The 21846-nt window shown below is 38.4% G+C and overlaps 1 protein-coding gene across 1 annotated transcript; it reads left to right on the top strand.

Annotated features, from left to right (window-relative positions):
- Window positions 1–2012: 2012 nt before the first annotated feature.
- Window positions 2013–17190, top strand: LOC145984534 (uncharacterized). The gene is made up of 2 exons (XM_083118187.1): window positions 2013–2033; window positions 16162–17190. The coding sequence occupies exons 1-2, from the start codon at window positions 2013–2015 to the stop codon at window positions 17188–17190; spliced, it is 1050 nt and encodes a 349-aa protein (XP_082974313.1).
- The last annotated feature ends 4656 nt before the right edge of the window (window positions 17191–21846 follow it).

The following is a 21846-nucleotide window of genomic DNA, read 5'->3' as shown; positions in this document are numbered from 1 at the left end:
CGATTTAGAGCAGCGAGATGTCATTTGAAGTTAAGTATCGCCAGCCTGTTGAATAGAATTTCTGTGTGTGATATCAAGGAGCACCTACCAGGCTGTCCCAGAAGTCCTGCACCATCAGCACACTGAGCTTCAAGAGGTGAAGTTTGCGAGGGTAGGTGGCGCCACCGGTGAAAGGCTGTTGTCAAGCATAGAGGACAGGTTCGTGGGATAAAGTGAAGGCACGCACAGCATGTGTAGCGAGTGTTCCCGTGAAGTTAAAGTGGGTACAATGAGTGAGGACCAAATTGCACTTCATGCAGTGCGCCTTTCTTTATGGAAAAAACGACTAACACCAAAAGTGGAAGCGGAGGAAATTTGTCGTGTGGAGAACGAAGAAGTGGTGAATCGATCGACAGCTTCCCGTTGGTTTAAAAAATTCGCTTCAGGTGATCTACGCCTCGCAGACAAGGCCCGCACGGGGTGACCTCCGATGGACATTAACTAGTCTCCGCAGGATGCTGTGAATGCTATACCACAATCCAGCACATGTGTGTTAGCAAGAGTGGTTGGGGCATCCAAATCGACAGTAAACCATCGCTTGCATGACATGGATTACACCAATACACAGCCTCGACAAAGTCCGCACGAGCTGAGAGAGCTGCAGGCCCAGCGCAGAGTTGCAATTTGCCAGAAATTGCTACAATACCCGCACGATCTTCGTTTTTGGAGGAAAATTGTGACAGGAGACGAGAAGTGGGTGTTTCTGAAAACCCTGATACACGTAAACAGTGGGTGAAAGGAAGGCAGGAGGCCATCGCCCATGTGAAACAAGACAGATTTGGGAAAAGCTCATGCTGAGTGTGTGGCGGAATATTGACGGGATTATCCATTATGAGTTTGTTCCAGAAGGTCATGCTGTAACAGGTGAACTGTATTCTGAACAATTGCGTCGAGTGTATGCCATTCTGAACGGGAATACCCGGCATTAACGAGGAGGAAGAGGTTACTGCTGCAAAATGACAATGCTCCCAGTCACCGGTCTCGAAGAGTGACCAACACACTAGCTGAGCTTGACGGATTTGAGTTGTTACCTCATCCCGCCTATAGTCTGGAAGTTGCAGCATCGGATTACAGTTTGTTTCGCTCTCTCTCACATTTCCTATGTGGTCGGCAGTTCAATTCAAATGATGACGTAAATTCTGCCTGTCGTGAGTTTTTCAATTCTAAACCTGCCACCTGGTATCGCCATCAGATTGAACTGTTGTTGCAGAGATGGCTGAAGGTAGCTAATTGAACATGGAGGTCTGTACTTTGCTGAATAAAGTCTGTCTTTGTTTCTGATATTCTGTGTTTCATTTTCGCCCTTGTATGGTGCAGGACTTCTGGGACAGCCTGGTATCTGACGAGGACTACACCACGAGACAGGTAAACCCCTTATTGAAAATGACCGTGCCGGTTCAGTCGTGAAGGTATTTAAATCAAACTCTGTGTGCCACCGTTCATTTCAGTGTTATTTAAATTAAGTTAGTTCTAGATCCTTCGCATGCTCAACGGAAGCCTAAGCTAGTTACTGGGAAGAAAAGCATCCCAAGGTTCGATCCCGTACCTTTAAGATATGTCTAATCACCGTGAATGAGTATTATTCATGGTGGTAAACTGCACTCAAGAGTGTTTTACACGTAATCAAATATCGCAAACTAAAAGAGAAAATGAACATAAGATTAAAATGCAAAATGTTTGACAAGGACAAGAAAAATATAAAAATCTAACTCAACGTAAAAGAAGTGAAATAAACAGAACACTTTTAACAAATTTTAACTATATTGGGGTCTATTTAGTTGAGTGTGGTGGCTGTGATAAACAATATGCTAGAAGATAAAAGGGACGTCGGAAAAGGTATCTTACGTACAAGGGTAAGTGAACATGCCATTAAAGAACAATATCTGATTGAAAGAGACATAATGACACGCAAGGGAAGGCAACTGAATCCTGATTTATCATGTCATACAGAGGACTTTTGACAAACTTTAACGATGGCGAAATCTCAGGAGTCCGTGAGTCTGATCATACTTCACACTTTAGAGACAAAGAACATGAAACTTAGTTTTTGGTGGGGGCGGAAATTCTGGAAAATAAGCGGAATCTTCCTGTAAGGATCCCCGAAGTGAAAATGTCACATATGCGCACTATGTGACTTGTGTGATCATCCAACTGCTAATGACGTGATTCGAATATGAAACCTCCCCCAATATCACGAAGTCAGCTATATTTACTCGTCATGTGCATTTCTCCTCGCTTGGGGCAAACTTTGCTTCTAGAAAAACACGCACATGGTTTTGTTTAAAATAATCTCACTTTTGGTCTTTTAAATTACTCTCTTGCATTGTGGTGAAGGCACGTATATAAAAAGTAAAAGAAGGCTGTTACTTCAAATTTCATAAGAAGTAACAGAAGGCTGTTACTTTAAATTTCATAAAAAGTAAGAGAAGTCTGTTGTTACTCTAAATTTCATAAAAAGTAGAAGAAGGCTGTTACTTTAAATTTCATAAAAAGTAAGAGAAGTCTGTTACTCTAAATTTCATAAAAAGTAGAAGGCTGTTACTTTAAATTTCATAAAAGTAACAGAAGGCTGTTACTTTAAATTTCATAAAAAAATAAGAGAAGTGTTACTCTAAATTTCATAAAAAGTAAAAGAAGTCTGTTACTCTAAATTTCATAGAAAGTAGAAGAAGGCTGTTACTTTAAATTTCATAAATGATTTGCTTTATTTTAATCGCCTTTTGTGCCACTTTTGTCTAATTTGCAAAGATGGGGATGAGTGATGAAATTGATGAATGGACACTAACAAACATTCATGCCCATGTCGGGATTCGAACCCGGGATCCCTGGCGTCATAGCGCGATGTGTGCTAACCTTTAAATTTGATAAAAAGTAAAAGAAGACTGTTACTTAAAATTTCCATAAAAATAATACTCTAACAATGTTGATAATATTTTCACAAATTTATTAGGTTTTTCTTTTTTTTTTTTTTTTGTTTTTTTGCCAAGAATTTGTTCATTGTTCGCAATATTGAGCACGGCGTTCAGCATAGACATAGAGGAAAAAATTATTTGAGGATTTATAGATAGATCAGCATTTTCCTTCAGTTGACAATGGAATTTCAGATAGTTCTGCGTCGCGTGGATTGTAATCCCTTCTACGTGATCATCCGCTCTTATGTGAAATCCTCTTACTCGTATCCAAACTAAATGCGTAATTGCGGTGAAGAATGACAACTCGGAAAACTGAATGCTTCATTCGTGTACCGATGCGCATACTTTTCCGTAATCATTGGGGAAAAATTGTGTGTTTATTATTCGTGTTCTCTTAGGTCATGGGTCGTTATAAATTCTATCGCATCAGAATATTGCACCAGAATTCTACTGAATACAGTGGTGTCTCGATAATTCAAGTGTCTATAATCCCATGTTCTATACAATCCAAGGGGGCAAAAAAACGCGTTTTCTTTTTATCAGATAAGTGGGTTTGTGAAAGGAAACGATGCAACGTCCTGAAGCAGAAGAGACTCGAACATTTCTTTAAAGTGTAAGTTCAATATCGTTTAATATTTTTTCTACATCATTGTTACTACTGTACTGTACATAAGACATATAGAGTCACTCGGGGGAATACGCCCAACTTTTTTTGGCGGTTTATAGCTTCGCTAAGTGAAGAAGTTTCGCAATAAAAAGGATGTCAAATGAAAGCTACATGTTTTGTTATTGTTACCTATAAGTTTTATTACTGTAAGTCATATATCAAAAGAACCATAGAAAAATAAACAGATGAACGTTAATTTGGGCAAATCACCCCGTGTTCAGGGTAAAATGCCCACCCATTAGGGGTAAAATGCCCAACACAATAAACAATTGTTGTAATACTTGACATGACATATTTATAGGAAAATAATACACAGCATTAACTGGAAGAGTATTAACGTCTGATTCGTAAACATAACATCATTTGTACAGACAAGCACAGCGTTTCTAACATTTATTTTGAATTTACCATAGCCTCTTTTACTGTTTACATTTGTGAGAGATTGCATTGCACTTTGGACACGTGGACGTGAATTTGATGCATATTTCATGCATCCACATACTACAACGAATACACTGGATCCAGTCACATTGTGGTCCTTTCTGCTCATAATAATGCCCATGGGCATATTGTACTTAATTTCTGTGGGCATATCACCCCACAGCTGCAAGCATAAAGTTGAATCACTGGGTTGGCAACTCTGAGCACCATGCGGCAGTTTCACTCTGCAGATATGTTTCCCTGACTCTTGATCTTTTTACCAAATATAATTCAGTTTCATTCTCTCTTGGGAATATTATTGCACACAGTTAATACAGCAACGTCCAAAAAATTAGTACCTCAAAAATTCTTCTTACCTCATGAAATTAACCCTGGATGGCTTCAGATTCTTCTCACAAGCTCCAAACCTGCTGCCTCGTCTCACCACGGAGGACGCTTTCAAACAAGAGTCGCAGAGTTGACATAACATTAACGTTGCGCAAGATACGAGGGGGTGGGCATTTAACCCCAATGGGCATATTCCCCCGAGTGACTCTATCCTGAAGGATTGTAAGAACTACATATTGAAAACTTGCTTTTGAAATTGGCTCTTCGCCGTAAAGTTAGGCAACACATACAACGCATTGCAATAAAGCCAGCATTTCAGGATCTAGGTGTCCCATTTTTTTGCCGGTGACTGTACAATAGTCACAGTAATACTGTCTATCCCATTTTTCACATACTGTAGTTTCTGTCACTTTCTTTTTTCTTTAATCTCTTCCGATTTCCCATAAGATATTCTGTATATTCGTATTATTTTGTCGTTCGAGGTAGTCTCGGTCCTGTTTACCTCGAATTACCGTGATTTTACTGCAAAAAATCCGAAGAAAGTAAATTTTTCTGTTTATTGATGTATGAATAAGCAGGATTCTTTTGTAGGCCATCAAGAAAAGGGTTACATTCAGGCTGTTCTTATAGTTCTACACTCTGTCCTGGAAATGTATGGAGCAAGCGAACGAAAACAAGTGCTCACCCAATGAATGCTTGAAAGTGGAAGTGAGTGCATGGAGGGAAAAGGCTACCAGCCGTTTACAGCAGCGCGCAAAGCTTATCTACGCTCACTCGATTTCTCCCTTTCTCTATCGTTATCCGTGGCTTTACTGCACAGATTCACGAGACAGTGTGAAGCTGTTAGTTCTTATTGCCAGTTACTTTCACTCATGCACATTTTAGCGGCTAACTAAGAAGTCCACGAATGCAGCAAAACCCCCCATTTTTCCCACCTCCGGGACTCGAACCAGGCACATTCTACTCTCCTCGCCAACGCCGGGACTCAAACCCAGCTCTCCTACCATTCCTCTCCACCACTACCGGGACTCGATTTGATCAATTTCACCATATCATCACTCATCCTCATCTTTGCAAATTAGGCAAAAGTGTGGCACAAAAAGCGAAGTAAAATAAATTAAATCAATAAAAAAACAAATCAATAACATAATTGATATATTTTTTTTAGTTATCTAGTGCTAGATAGACTAATCGGAACGTGCCTTACAGCTCAAAGCAAGATCTGAACCCTTGTACAACGTACTTTCACAGTTAATTGAACCAGGAACCCCTTGTTTTCAAGACGACGGTGTATGTTACTATGGTATCAGAAGGCCCGGAAGTGAAGTCGTTCCCAGGATTAAAAGGAGCAAGAGAGAGAGAGAGAGAGAGAGAGAGAGAGAGAGAGAGAGAGAGAGAGAGAGAGAGAGAGAGAGAGAGAGAGAGAGAGAGAGAGAGAGAGGGAGGTTATGTGCAAAAACATAATTTATGCTCCTATTCTGTTTCACACTTATTATAATTTGTACTGTTCGTCTCGAGCTTAATGGGGTGTATGGACATCGACATAGCCGTATATAAGGGGATGTTTTAACGGGTCCAACCCTCCCCCCACTCAACCCCGTACATTGGTTAAGTATCCATTTTCCACAAATTGTATAATCAGATAAATTAATCTGAAAATTGGTCATTACATTAGTTAATAAGAAAAACTCAATATGCTGACCAAGGCAGAAATTTATTTTATTATAAAACAAACTAAACGTAACGTTTCAACCTTCTAGCAAGGTCTTCTTCAGACTCTGCACCAAGTACATTTGTTTTATAATAAAATAAATTTCTGCCTTGGTCAGCATATTGAGTTTTTCATGTCATGGAAACAAGGCTTAATGGTGTTATAGTTAATAAGGTTTTTAAAAGTTTAAAGTTGAAAATTATGTAGATCAAACCAGTATTTCCATCGATATGTTGTACAGAAAATCTTATTGATTGTAATTTATAAGCTATTATTCATAATAAATAAATAGTAACAACTAAGTTATAGCTATTAAATCTGAACAGTAATATCGTTGTAGTTGTATCCGTGCAGTTACCATTGCAAACTCAGAACTCTGGTCCGTAAGTTTTTGCACTCCGACGAACAAGGAAACTCCAGAACTGTTAATATCTGCAGATTTTCATGTTTATTGAAAAGCATGTCATCTGCAGCCTTTAGGGAAATAAACAAACAATCGACGTGCGAAAAAAATGAAAATCTTCAGCATTTCGAAAAACCTGTTAGTTTTCTTTCACGTTCCACGGCCTAAAATGTGCTCAACGGAATCGAGAGAACAGGAAAACCTGGCCTCTCGTGCGTTGAGCCAGTCATACAGAAAGCTGATTTTGATGTCAATTGATTTTTCTTCTCCCCGAAGATACTTTCGTAGTCAAGACTATTTTCCCAAAACAATAAGGAGCTGAAGTTGAAGTTGTAACTTGTTTCCTCTTCATCCATAAAGGTAAGTCAATTCAGTTCAGGGAAACGAAAGTTCTGGAAACAGCAAATTGCCTGGCCAGGTGCGACTTTCTTCCTTAAGTATAAACTGTTCGTCAGCCCTAACCTTTAAGTATTTGTAACATTCGTACTGTTTTGTCGCCAATTTTGGATGTGGAATCTTTACTGTTCAACATTTAATGTAGTTAACCATTACGATACCTCTCGTACATTTTTGAAAATCACTTCAATGTACGAGAGTAGATCGGAAAATAAGGTTACCATCCTGATTGTGCATGCCTTTAATGTAATGGAAACTGCAATAGTCAGTAAATGGCGCTTGCGCTGCCGGGAACGTGGATTCGATTATCTCCGTAACCAGCACACGCAGTTGTATTTCAAAATGTCGCGTTGATTTCCTATTTGTTATTTAGCGTTGCTTTTCTGCGGCTTTGGCAAATCGCAACGATGAGGATGAGTGATTTGATGCAATTGATGAAGGGGTACTCACAAAGAACACACATACCCGGTTCGAGATTCGAACCCGGGAACCCTGGCGTCTTAGTGCGCGGTTCTAACCACTCCGCCACGGATGTCTACAGCTGTCTGTTCAAAATTGTTATAAATTATGCTGCAAGAGTAATAGGGGACAAACGTAGAATATCTGTGAAAATGTCTCTTTAATGTGGGATCAGAGATCACCGAACACTTTTTCAAAGTTGAGAAAGAGTCTAGAATTCACTGAAATAATTAATGAAGAGTACGAAAGTGTGCAAAACTAGTTGAGGAATTTATCTTAATTGCAATTCGCAAGCAAAATCAAGAATAAGGAAGACAGAAATTCGGGATTTTTCGATTGATCATTCCCAGCCCTTCTACAAGTACCAGAACCACGAACTTTTGCCAATTCCTTTTCACGAAGTTTGGTTCGAGTCTATATTGCCCAGAAAGGAAAAGGCTCTCTGCTCGAAAGCCATTCTACATCCACAACTGACCCCAAGTCTCATTACGTTAAGAACATAAAGCTAACGTTCGCTGCGGATTTCAAACGCAATTTCACCTTGTCTAATGTCGAATCTCTCCAACGTTACTTTCCTTGAATTTTCCTAATTTTTAATTCTCGTCTTTCACGGTGGAGTAGCAGCAATGGCTTCTCTTCTCCTTCGGGCACTCCGGCGACCATTGTGGAGGCTGTAGGAAGGCAGCCGTTGCATTTTCATTCCCTCTGTCCGGAGGATTTTGGGAATCTCAACTTCCGGCTTTTATCTTTTGTCGATCTAATCCTGGCCGGGCCTTCGTAGTGACAAGCTGAATTGCTCTCCATAAAATGACCACACCAAGTTGGATCTTTTGAGACCGTCGGATGTGATTTATTACGAAAGCGTCTAGAGCAATCTTGGAGGAAAAAAAGGAACTTTCTGAATACTGAAACTGCAAAAGAAAACTTCTAGATCTTTGCCAAAGTATCTAGAAAAAAACCTTCTCACGGTATTTAAGATTATTCCAGTTTTTTTCAAGACTTTTGCTTGGATGAATTCCATGAACATGGTGTTTGATTGATTGGTTGATTTGATTTTTTTTAAACTTCGCTTTTCTGCCACTTTTGGCTAATTTTGAAGATGATGATGAGTGATAACATGATGAAATTGATGAAGGGACACACGCCGACACCCATGCCCAGATTGGGATTCGAACCCGGGACCCCTGGCATCGTAGGTACGTACATGATGTTTGTGAATGGTGAAAATATGTTTATGTATCGTTCAGAATATTTCATGGGATGCAAGTCGCTAAGTTTGGACTTTTCAAGTTTATGTTATTCGGCGCCCTCTCTCATGTCAACGCCCAAGGTGACCGTCCTGTTTTCTCCCCTCCAACGGTCCCAAAATATTCTAACCTCACCACTGGTGTAACTCGTCCGTCTAGACTCTTAAATCGATCCAAACAATTGCCATTCTTTAATTTCGAAACTTACGTGTCTGTCATCTCTAATATTTGTATATGGGTCCGGGATTCGAATCCCGGCTTGGGCATAGATGTTTGTGAGTGTCCATTCATCAATTTCATCATATCATCACTCATCTCCACCTTCGCAAATTAGCCAAAAAGCGGAGTGAAATAAAGCAAAGCAATCAATAAATCAATCTAATCTTTGTAGATCTAGTTGCACGATCAATCACACCAGCTCACTTTTCATTTGTAAGACGTCGTCTTGTAATCAAGGGTTCCCGGGTTCGATTCCCGGTGGAGGCACGTAGTGGATTGGATCCCACTTTAAACTGTAGGTCCAGTCCCGAGTAGCCTTACTGTGCATAAAGTGGACTTAAAACACCAAATCAATCAATCATTTGTAAGAAACAACAATAATAAAATCATTAATCAGTCGGCCTCCGTGGCGGAGAGGTTAGCACAGCGCGCATCGACGCCAGGGGTTCCGAGTTCGAATCCCGATCTGGACATGTCATCTATTTCATTGTATCATTACTCATCCTCATCTTGGTAATTAGCCAAAGGTGGCAGAAAAGCCAAATAAAACAAATAACTCAATCAATGCAAATAATTAATAATAATATAAACCCGCAAACGTAGAATTAATTAAACACCACCACATGTGCAATGAGCTAATAGAGCAACATATAATAATTAAAATAAAGGTCACAAATAGAAACGCAAATACTTAATATAAAGATATAAGTACACTTGAACTTTATACTTAATATGAAATCAGCATTCTAGACCAAATGAAAGATTTTGGCGCTAGAAACTGAAGCCAACTTTCTTTTCAGAGCTTTACACGTAATATTAACGGCTCTTCTGTTACGACAGCGTAGGCTGTTTATCAAGCCGCCTGATGTTAATACTGTATGCTTCTTTTAATTCAGTCTGCCGTGCTCAAACAAGTAATATAGACAGATATGTGTTATCCCACTCGATTTCGGTTACTTGAACTGTGCAGTTCTCGTGCTTTGTGTCGGACATCTTTGTCACCTATGTAATGGCAATCCTTTGTCATCAATTTCAAAAGAACGAAATAAAATGACCAGCAATAATCGCACAATGATGTATGAACGCTGTGTCGAAAATGTATTACGCGGTTAATGCAGAAAGCTTAAGCTCTGTGTAATTATTTAAAGGCAAGAGAATGGAAAAGTGGCGCTGGAAAAATTCCATCACCCTGCAAATAATAATAAAACTGATTATAAAGCCTAACGAAAAAAGTGTTCACAAAGTTCATTGCTTTTGAATTCAATTTATTCTTCATCTCTTTGGATGCAATGTAGAATCTGGAATTCATTTATTTCTGTTTTTTCACGAAACTTCTTCTCTAGAACATAAGAATTTTATTAATAAGAATTAACAAAAGATTGGATTAAAAGTAGTTAATTCTTGCGCCGGAGTGTTCTTCCTAAAGAAGGCTCAACTGGTAACATCATGGCCGACTCTACCATATCGCTGCAGATTTTATCTGCTAGCAAAAATTTATAATGACTTGTTTATTATTCTGATTTAATGATACACGTGATGCAGAACAAAAACATTAAATAATACATACTGTAGTCCTTTTTTAAAAAAAGGTAATGGAAATTTTCATAACCGAACTCGACATATATTCATATATTTAGAACTGAATTTCAAAGTTCTGGCGCCAGGTGAAAATTTTCAGGCTTCATGGCGATTGCTTGTATTTTTCTACCCCTGAGTAGAAAACATTGCTTATAACTAGGTCTCGGAAGTTGATGACCTAAAACAATGTAAAAAAATGACCTTAAAATTCTTAAAAAATTGCCTAAAAATAATTTTCGCTCTGATAATGAAAGCTGTTTTTTTTTTCATAAATTACAAAGTGAGTAGTTGAATAATTCAATAAGACCCGTTGTTTGGTGGTGAAAACTACTGAAACAAAGGGATGAAAGCAAGTAAGTGCTAATCTAGTTTTCTTTATTTTTACTTCAAGGTTACATAAAATAGACCACAAGGTTTTTCTGTATGAGTCATTAATTTTCTTTCAGAGTGAACTTTTCAAGATACAGTAGTCGGCCAGCATCTGAAAATGCGGTTGTGTTTCGCATACATCAGATTATATTCTTTTAAACATTGTGATTAATTTTACGTTAAAACCACAGATTAAAGGTATAATAGAGGCCACCAGGGGACCTCCAAGTAGGCTTCACACAAGTATTTTAAGCTTTCTGGAACAAAATTAGATTTACCACAATAAAGTATTTAATGCATTGCCAAACATTTCAGTTAAAATAATATTGTACTTTCCCAATGGTTGTATTTTAGATTAATCGCAAACTTGCTAAAAGAACCATGTCAGGAAATTCAAATGTGTAAGTTATACTAGGAATGCGTTTAAAATTCACGAAACAAGAAGGGAGGAGAAAAATAAGCCTCAAAAATTAAGAAAATGCAATAAAAACAACAAAAATACTGAAATATGACCTAAAAGCCAAAAAGACAGAAAAATTGAAAAAAATGCAAAATAAAAATAACGTTTTCTGGTTCATACTGAGGGGAAATGGATGGATATCAAGTTTAGCATTGTTTTCAAGGCTCAGGAAAAAAATTATTTGTTGTCAAGTTCCGAACCCTATTGTACATCATTGTTATGCATTAACACTAAATATAATCATGGTAAATTTGTTTTGTCTTAAAAAATCTGTGTATTATGAATATTTTCTTCAGAGACATCGTGGCGCAAGGTCGATGTATTGATTGCCCAGGCTTTCAAGAAAAGCCTTCAAGAAATGATGATGTAGAACTCCAGATCATTCGAAGCTGAGTTTGGCTGCGTCACAGACAAGTACCCCGTGTCCGCAGTCTCAGCGCTTCTCAAATGGATCCGTGATTCTATCCGGATGGCAAGCCTGGGGATCCAAGGAAACGTGTTTTCTCATTATTGAGATGAAGACACCACTCTCGGGTACTTAAATCAAAACACTACATCCGGAGCTCGAAAACTTCGCGCCAGAGCTCCTATTTGTCGGGTTGCACGGCCTCCGTCGCGAGGGAATTCAAAGTACTGTTGCACTCTAAAGAATATGGAGAATTCAGAGCCTTTCGCCGCCAGAATTTCCAAGCTTCTTCTCCACGGGCGGTTGCTTCGGGAGAGCTTTTGTGGCGAGTCAAGTTATTGAGTGGCGAAAGTGTTTGCGACATAAAACCACCGAAGGGCCACGGTAGATTTAAGTCGTCTAGTTTCAACTACAGAGAAATCTGATACATTCTTCATCACGGGAGTCGCGGGTTTAACAAAAAGCCGGGCTGGAGACCGTCACAATAAGAAGAATAGAAAGAAGTCGAGAATGAAAGGAAAGTTGACCACAAACAGTTCAGAATTCAGGAACTAGAAACCTATGGGGAGGTGGGTATTTCTTGACGTCATCGTTCATTCTGGTACAGAAAAGAAATGGTGTTCTGTGTGATATTTTTCCAAAGATGGCTCGCGAATCTCTTCAATCTTGGCTTGGACGTATTCAATAAGGAGCAGGTCCTCCATGAAGCCCACAAACCCCCATTAAAAATTGAAAGAAAATTGAATAAATTGCTTAACGTAATGGTTTGACAACAATATTAAATTTGTAAGTCAGATTTTGATGTTCTCAGAACAATAAAAATATTAAAATTTGAAAGTAATATTGATGACAAGTGATAATCTGAATTAATATGAAAATTTATGAAATGTGCGATGTATTTAAAGAAAAATTAGGCAAGGGAGAATAGTAATTCAAATTGTTCTATTACAGATACTCCCAACGTTGTGGATATTCAACTTTAAACTGTATGTCCAGTCCCAATTAGCTTATCTGTGCTTAAAGTGGACTTAAATACAAACTCCACCGTTGTGAGCAAACAAATATAATTCTCCCAGAAAACCTATATTATGGATCCCTCAGAACTCGGCATGAATTCTCCTCCCCTAGCGAGAAAATCCTCATCTTATATACAGTCACCGGCAATAAAAATGGAATACCTAGATCCTGCAATGCTCGCTTCCCTGCAAGGCGTTGTGTGTGTTGCCTAAATCTACAGCGGTCGTAGAAGTTGCCATTGAAAATTTGCTATTAAAATCCACTTATGGTCGCAGAGATAGGCAACACACCTATCGCCTTACAGGCTAGCGGGTAGTTCAGAACGTAGGCGTCCCATTTTTATTGCCGGTAACTGTACCTATATCTACTCTTTCTGGACGTGTACCTAAAATTATGTTACTAGAAAGTCCAGCTTTTCGCTCCACAAGTATTGAATCAGCTCCACTGTATTTTGAATCCTCAACATTAAAGACAAGAATATTTTCTGAACTTAGGACCAAGTCATGAGAGCACTTACAGAAATAAGATTTTGCAGGCTCTCGACGTAGATAGTGGTGACCAATACCACACAGAGGTTTTGTTTGAATTTTAGTTTTAAGTCCACTTTATGCACAAATAGGCTAATCGGGACTGGAGCTACAACTTAAAGTGAGATCCGAACCACTTTGTTTCCACCGGCTATCGCACCCAGAACACCTTGATTACAAGGCGACGACGTTACCACTACGCCATCAGTAGCTCTCAAATACAGTGATCATCTTGAGTCCTTTACTCTGCTGGCGCTGTACATATAGATAAAACTTTGCATAGCTTGATTGATTGAGTTGGTGTTTTAAGTCCACTTTATGCACATTAAAGCTAATCGGGACTGGACCTACAGTTTACAGTGGGATCCGAACCACTATGTGCCTCCACCGGGTATCGAACCCGAGACCCCTTAATTACAAGGCGACGACTCTACCACTGCGCCATCGGAGACCTTTGCATTGCTCCAAACCATGAAGGTGTACATAGTAGGTTCGGAGGTAGAGCTCCACGCATTATCAGTCTTGAACATAGTGGAGGTGATGTGGTCAGCACTACGCTCTCGCTGCCTTTATCCCTCCAGATACCCATTGAGGCTAAGTGAGACACAGAGCCACTTTATTCAGGAACAATATCTGAAAATGAATCGAGATCATCGACCTCGGAAATCGTACCCTGGTCTCGAACACGATACCGACAGGACCTCTGGTACTTCTTCATAATTCCTGCACATTCACATTATACTTTTAAAATAATGATATGATTCTTCAGTTAAATATTATCTATGCTCTCTCTCTCTCTCTCTCTCTCTCTCTCTCTCTCTCTCTCTCTCTCTCTCTCTCTAAAAAATGTATGAGATAATTTGCGTTGCTAAACATTAAATACACGAGTCACAATAACTTAACACGAATAACATAACACTACACTATGAGGTGAAAACAAGAGTCACTCACAGTACACACGCTAGAGAATCCACATACAATACACCGCCAGCAATGAATAACAGAGCGATATGCAAATGGTTAATAATTCGCTATCCAGTCATCCAATGCATCTTGTAACTTGACTGCATTATGCTAATTATTTCTGGATCACATGTTCTATTACGTTAATGAGTTCCGAGTAAGAATAACAATCGTGTATGGATATGTAATTATCAACTCTCTCGTAATTTAGCAATAATATGTACAATATTAATATAGTTTATTTTTGCATGCTAAATTTATTACTAAATATAAACTCTGATGCCTACGCCCACAAGGATAAGTAACATAGAAATAGACTGAACCAAGTTAAACATTCTACTAACTAAAAAAAAAAAAAATTGGTCACATTTATAATTTACTTTTACTAATGATTTTGTGATAATTTATTAACAAGGAAAACAATAAGTCCTATTTCATCATTTAAAAAAATCAGCTTATAGAAACTTAAAATTTCGTTCATTATTTTAATGTAATTAAATTGATATTAGTAAAATAATGATAATAAAACAAATATTTTAACAATAAAGAAAGACTACAAATAAATAGCATGCTCTCCTTTTCTAAGTTTAACTCCATTTATTCTCAGATAAGCTAATCGGGACTGAACCTACAGTTTAAAGAGCGATCCGAACCACTATGCGCCTCCACCGGGTATCGAACCTGAGACCCCTTGATTACAAGGCGACGTCGTTAACCACTACGCCATCGGGGAGGCCCAGTTGAAAATTATGGACACTCGTGAACTAAATAATGTCATTTTGTCTCTTGCAAAGAAAAGACGCAGACTTATCAGATTCGCATCCAAGCATGTAATAATGAAGTCACGATTTGCGTCATTTGTCTTTTCTCCGACAGTCCAATCTGCTGCCCACGCTACCATCTGGCTCTTATCTGCTTTCATTTCCCTGTGTAAATAATCCTTCTTTCCATACATCTCATCAAAAATCTATAGAATTTATATTTGATACTATTCCTTGCGGAAATGTTTTAATGAAATCATTTGAGCGATACCGAAGTTTTCATATCTTACGAACTTCTCTTCTAAAATTAATTGAGCTACACTGTTAAAAATGACGTAGCGGAAATTGACTGAACTGATATATTCACATTCTATTTACTCATATTCTAATACTCCTTTCTGAAATGTTAATTTTTTTGGTGTTCTCCCAATTAATACTCTCGGATTCCTAGTTTTCTTCTAATTAGGCTACAGTACCGCATTTTGTATTTGACAGAGGTTTGAAACAGGTAAAAGACTCAAAACTACCGGCTTTTCATACAACCAGCAATACCATGGTAATTGTATATAGATACAGACCATGATCACAAAATAATGACTACATTCTGGTTGTCACTTTTGAGCATTCGATTATGTCAAATATATTATTTTGTATTCAGTTTCGACGAAATTGTATTAAGAGTATGAGTTTTTAACCAAGGTTGTTAAAGGTCCAGGAATTTTAAATAAATTCTAATCCGGTCCAGAAGAGAAAATTGAGTCCGTGTCGCTTCAGCAGAGTTATTTGCGCCGAGGGTTCTTATCGGTTCATTTCCGCCGCGACATATGCCAAGACCTTCCTTGGTGGGTTTTCCCACAATCCGGAGTGTCATTACCGCCGCGCGCACGTGTGCCTATGACGTTGCCCAGCTGTAGCTGTGTTTATCTTTGATTGAAAAAGAAGGTGATTGGTAAATGAATGTAAGATGAAAGTACTCGTATATATGAGGGTTCTACATTGGGAAATTAGTATTTATGTAAAACTGAGACTTGAGAGAGACAAGACGGCTGAGAATATGGACATGATAGAAACAAAGCGTGGAAAGCCGTCCTTTATTTACGAAGGCCAGCAGTATAGGAAGATGAGGGAGAACAAGGATGGTTCGATAGTTTGTGTAAGCAAATTTCCACATGTAAACATTTATACCTATTAGAAAACGTGTGTTACATCTGATCATAAAATTCTTGAGACCTAATGTTGCAATGTTTTTCTTCTTTCAGGTGTGCGTTAAGGAAAAGGATAAACTTAAATGTCGAGGTGTGTTAATCGTCAAAGATGTGAGCATCCCGGAACATACATGTGTGACAGACCATACTGGGCTTGAAATTAAGAAGAAACTCACGAATTGCAAGAAGAGAGTTCGTGAAGAAGTGTTAACGCCTGTTTGGCAAATATTCCGACAAGAAATGGATGAATGTCTAGACCGAGGTTTGGATATTGTTAGTAACGTTCCTGTTTACGACAGACAGAAGTGTACCCTGAACAGAATAAGGAGATCGATTTTAGGTGTTCAACAAGATGCACCAGATGCAGATCATCTCACTTTACCAGAATCTTTGAAGTATTTTAATGACGGTTCTCCATTTCTGTACCTTGACGACACGGAAAATGGACAGCGGTTGTTAGATTTTCCTAGTGTCCGATCCAAAGATGTTTTAGCAACCTCAGAAACCGTATTTTTAGATGGCACATTTAGCGTCTGCTCCAAACAGTTTTATCAGCTGTATACCCTCCATATCTACATCGGTAGTACGAATACTGCTACTAACTTAGCACCAGTAGTTTATGCTTTACTTCCGGACAAAACTGAAAGAACTTATCAAAGATTATTTTCGTTCATTAAGAACTACTGTCCTGAGATTAATCCGAAAGTTATCAAGCTAGACTTTGAAAGTGCAGTACTTAAGGTGTTAAGAAACGTGTTCCCACTGTCACACATTTCTGGATGCAATTTCCACTTTAAACAAGCAATTTGGAGAAACGTTCAACGACTAGTACTCGTTGATATGTACAAGAAGGACGAAGCTGTTAGAATGCACATCAAAATGTGTGCCACTCTGTCTCCGATTCCTGAATCAGAAGTAGAAGAGGGATTCCTACTCATCATGGACAGTTCTCCACTCGATCCAAAGATCCAGTTGTTTAATGACTACTTCGTGGAACAGTGGGTGGAGAACGAACATGTTCCAATATCTGTGTGGAACTGTTGCAACCAAAGACACAGGACAAATAATGTCGTTGAGTCATGACATTCAAAGATTAACAAAGTCATCGGGAAAAGGCAACCCAATGTTTACGTGCTGCTTGAAGCCTTAAAGGCGGAAACAAAGAGAAACTCGTCTGCAATTGAGATGGCAGAATTGGGTCTATTGGCTGGGAAGAGAAGAAAATATCAATACATCGAAATGGACAAACGTGTTGAGTGTGTTCTTTCGAAGTACAGAAGCTCGTCGATCTTCGAGGATGCCTTCGAGCATTTGCATAATTACAAGAATTCAAATAACGTTTGTATTATTGTAGTGTATCGAGATGTTGTGTTTATATATACGTAGCTATCACTTATATAATGTTTGCAAAATATAACACTGTATTTATAATATTTTTCACCATTTTATGTAGTGTATAATAATTAAGTGTAACAGACTGGCATATTTATATTGCTTCCAAAGTGTACATATACGTAGTACTTGTAGAATGATTGCAATATTTTAACAATACTGTATTTACAATGTTTTAACGATTATATGTAGTGTATAAATGATTAATAGTAAATAGGCTGATTTATGTATTTTGTGTTTGGAATAAAATTGATACAAGTAATCCTGTGTAACGTCTTTTGAAATAAGCAAAGAAAAGTCATATTTGGCTCTCTGATTAGGTTTAACATTTCAGTCTAAACACAGCTGTGCAACGTCATAAACACACGTTTGTTTGATTTCATGCACTATGCACCATGTGCCCATAAACACATGTGCGCGCGGCGGTGATGACACACTGGATTGTGAGAAAACCAGCCAAGGAAGATCTCGAATATGCCCAGGCGCAAATGAACCGATAAGAAGCCTCGGCGCAAATGACTCGGCGCAAACGACGCGACACCGAGAAAATCAGCAAGCGTAAATGGGTTCTGAACCGTAAACAACCCTTTTATCTGTAACGTATTTCAATTCGGTCCAGGAACCTTTTTTCCGGATCAATTTAAATACGGTCCAGGAACCCTTTTTTCTGAATCAATTTAAATACGGTCCAGGAACCTTTTTTCTGAATCAATTTAAATACGGTCCAGGAACCTTTTTTCTGAATCAATTTAAATACGGTCCAGGAACTTTTTTTCCGGATCAATTTAAATACGGTCCAGGAACCCTTTTTTCTGAATCAATTTAAATACGGTCCAGGAACCTTTTTTCCGGATCAATTTAAATACGGTCCAGGAACCCTTTTTTCTGAATCAATTTAAATACGGTCCAGGAACCTTTTTTCTGAATCAATTTAAATACGGTCCAGGAACCTTTTTTCCGGATCAATTTAAATACGGTCCAGGAACCCTTTTTTCTGAATCAATTTAAATACGGTCCAGGAACCTTTTTTCTGAATCAATTTAAATACGGTCCAGGAACCTTTTTTCCGGATCAATTTAAATACGGTCCAGGAACCTTTTTTCTGAATCAATTTAAATACGGTCCAGGAACCTTTTTTCTGAATCAATTTAAATACGGTCCAGGAACCCTTTTTTCTGAATCAATTTAAATACGGTCCAGGAACCTTTTTTCTGAATCAATTTAAATACGGTCCAGGAACCTTTTTTCCGGATCAATTTAAATACGGTCCAGGAACCCTTTTTTCTGAATCAATTTAAATACGGTCCAGGAACCTTTTTTCTGAATCAATTTAAATACGGTCCAGGAACCTTTTTTCCGGATCAATTTAAATACGGTCCAGGAACCCTTTTTTCTGAATCAATTTAAATACGGTCCAGGAACCTTTTTTCCGGATCAATTTAAATACGGTCCAGGAACCCTTTTTTCTGAATCAATTTAAATACGGTCCAGGAACCTTTTTTCTGAATCAATTTAAATACGGTCCAGGAACCTTTTTTCTGAATGAATTTAAATACGGTCCAGGAACCTTTTTTCCGGATCAATTTAAATACGGTCCAGGAACCCTTTTTTCTGAATCAATTTAAATACGGTCCAGGAACCTTTTTTCTGAATCAATTTAAATACGGTCCAGGAACCTTTTTTCCGGATCAATTTCAATTCGGTCCAGGAACCTTTTTTCCCACATTAATTTAAATACGGTCCAGGAACAATTAAAATACGGTCCATGGACCTTTTTTCAATGTAAAAATACGCAAAACTCGCAATTTAAATTGTGCGAGAAAAAAGGTTCCGGTCCTGCAGCGGAACCCAATAGAACCCATTAGAATTTATGAGTTCCTGGACCTTTAACAACCCTGTTTTTAACTTTTGGAGATAAAAAAAACACTTAATTTTCTACTAATTTCGGAGTACACACATTTGTGCGTAATATAACCGAAACCCTCGGAACTCCTGGTTATGCATCTAAGGGCTAATCAAAACTCTCTAATACAATGCGTCGTTCATGATTAAGGGGAAGGGGATCGAACAATTATTGTGACCATTACTGCTGGAAAATTTAAGAGTTTTTGAACTGAAATTTATACGGCTACAAGATATGTTCTATTACTGATCTAGTAATGTAGCCGAGTGAAATCGGTCAAAGCGTTTGAAGATGACGGACAAAGCCTATCTCCGTGGCGGAGTGGTTAGCACAGCGCGCTAGGATTCGAATCCTGCTCTATGCATGGGCGTTCATCATCAATTTCGTCATATCATCACTCATTTCCATCGTCGCGATTAGCCAAAAGTGGCAGACACGTGAAACTAAATAACAAAAATTAAAAATAACATTTAATATACGGTAGAAATTTCTTTCCGTACCGTATTTCCAACTCCCGATATGCTAAAGTATCAGTGTCTTTCCGGGATTGAACTTCAGACGCCATTACTGCAGCAGATAATATTTTTGTGCATAAGCACAATGAGTAACGGGTTAAATTATATATACGGATTGACTTGTAGCCTCCTTGTGCAACAACCTGCCCGAATTTTCACAACCCATGTATAAGGCGTTTTAGGCTATATTTCAATCATTTAGTACAGATGTTGATAATAGTAACTACGTAGTAATTTAGAATTCGATAATACCATATGCATTTGGATTCGACATCTCTATTACAAATTCGTCACCTTATTCGTGGGAAAAGACTGTAGGCCAATTAAAATTAATTGACACATTGACTGATTGATCGATTTGGTTTAGTTTACTTCGCTTTTCTCCCACTTTTGGCTATTCGCGAAGATGAGAATGAGTGATGGTATGATGAGATTGATGAAGAGACACTCGCAAAGAAAACCCAGGCCAGGATTCGAACCCGGGACCCCTGGCGTCGTAGGCTGTGGTAACCACTCTGCAAATTGACACATGTTCTTAAACGTATACTTGTACCGTATTTACACATATATTATTTATATTAACTCAAACTCCCATATGAACGTTACGGAGAGGAAATATGGAATCTCTCTATGGATGCTTTCATCTTCCCACACATTGCAACAATTTGGCCTCGAGGAGAATTACATAGCACAAGGGCATGCGGAAACTCTGCAAACAATAATTACCATATCGATTCGTCCATACCTCCTAAAATCCATATTTGAATAACACGTTCCAAACAACTGATTTGAAAAAAATATATATCCAATAGGATGATAACCCACAATATTACACAAATATTAAAAGTAAATTTCAGCTGATAGGCTAATTACACACACACGGGTATATACATACATACATATAGCTATACTCTATCCTCGGAATCTGTGTAGCAAGGCAGCGCATAGCGGCAGAGAAAAGAAGGGAGGGGTCGAGTGGGCAGAGCGAGGCAGTATACACTGCTGCGAAGGCTGGTAACATCAGTGGCTCTCTCCTCTCCCCCCACGCAATCCACGTGTTCATTGATGGAGCCATCTCGCATCACTACTTTCGCAGAGACGAGTTTTCGTTCTCTTCCTCCAGAGATACCCGGGACAGAGTATCTTCATAAAAGATATGGATGTAGCTTCATTCTAATTTTCTTCAAAACTAAATGGTTCCGCAAAAGGATAGATTAACGCTATCACCGGTAGATAATGAATTGCCATCTAGAAAACGATGAAGTATGGCTTTTTCAGTTTGCGTTGCGAGATTAATGTGAAGTACATAAGCAGAATTGCTTTTCGCGTAAAGATCGTTTGCTCCCCCTTTGCCCACTCTTCACTTTCCTCTCTCCCCTATGACTAGTTTCAAAGCTGGAACAATCTTCGTTTAGAAGTCAATGTTTTACTTGAAACTGTTTCTTAAAATGGAGGAAATCTGGCTGTTTTTCATGTTAAACTGCTCACTTGAGAGCAGTCTCGTCCCACTTGGGATTCCAGCGACATAAGATCTTCCTACTTCCCCATTCTTCACCTACTCCTGTGGGAAATAACAAATCTCCTCGTGGCAAAAACTCTCAAATTTGCAAAAAGAAAAAAAAATGGTCTGCATGTTTTTAGCATCTATCTTATCAGCAAGGCATTTTTCCATTTAATGGTTATGAGAAAGACTTAATGATGTTGATGGGTTACAACACAAGAAAAGAACGTAACATGTTTGTATGTAAAAATCATTCTGTACTCACTCACCGTAACGTTACGATTAGAACAGCGCACCAAGATGGCGCTGGTTCTAGGTTCAAATATTAGATAATGAAGTGTCAGCGTTTGTTCATTAATTTGTTATGTCAATTCACCACCCATCTTTATCGTCGCGACGTAAAACAACCACAAAACAAATATATTCTC

The sequence above is a fragment of the Lepisma saccharinum genome, chromosome 2 (genome assembly GCF_977018435.1).
Source record: "Lepisma saccharinum chromosome 2, izLepSacc3.1, whole genome shotgun sequence".
Lineage (NCBI taxonomy): Eukaryota > Metazoa > Arthropoda > Insecta > Zygentoma > Lepismatidae > Lepisma > Lepisma saccharinum.
The sequence above is the reverse complement of the archived record's forward strand: the minus strand, read 5'-3'. Positions and strand labels throughout refer to the sequence as shown.

What these genes read in the sequence shown, in the direction of transcription:
- LOC145984534 (XM_083118187.1), top strand. Translation starts at nt 2,013, where the DNA reads ATGGCGAAATCTCAGGAGTCC. An exon ending in TGGCGAAATCTCAGGAGTCC is followed by an intron (nt 2,034 to 16,161) that starts GTGAGTCTGATC and finishes TTCTTCTTTCAG; the next exon opens with GTGTGCGTTAAGGAAAAGGA.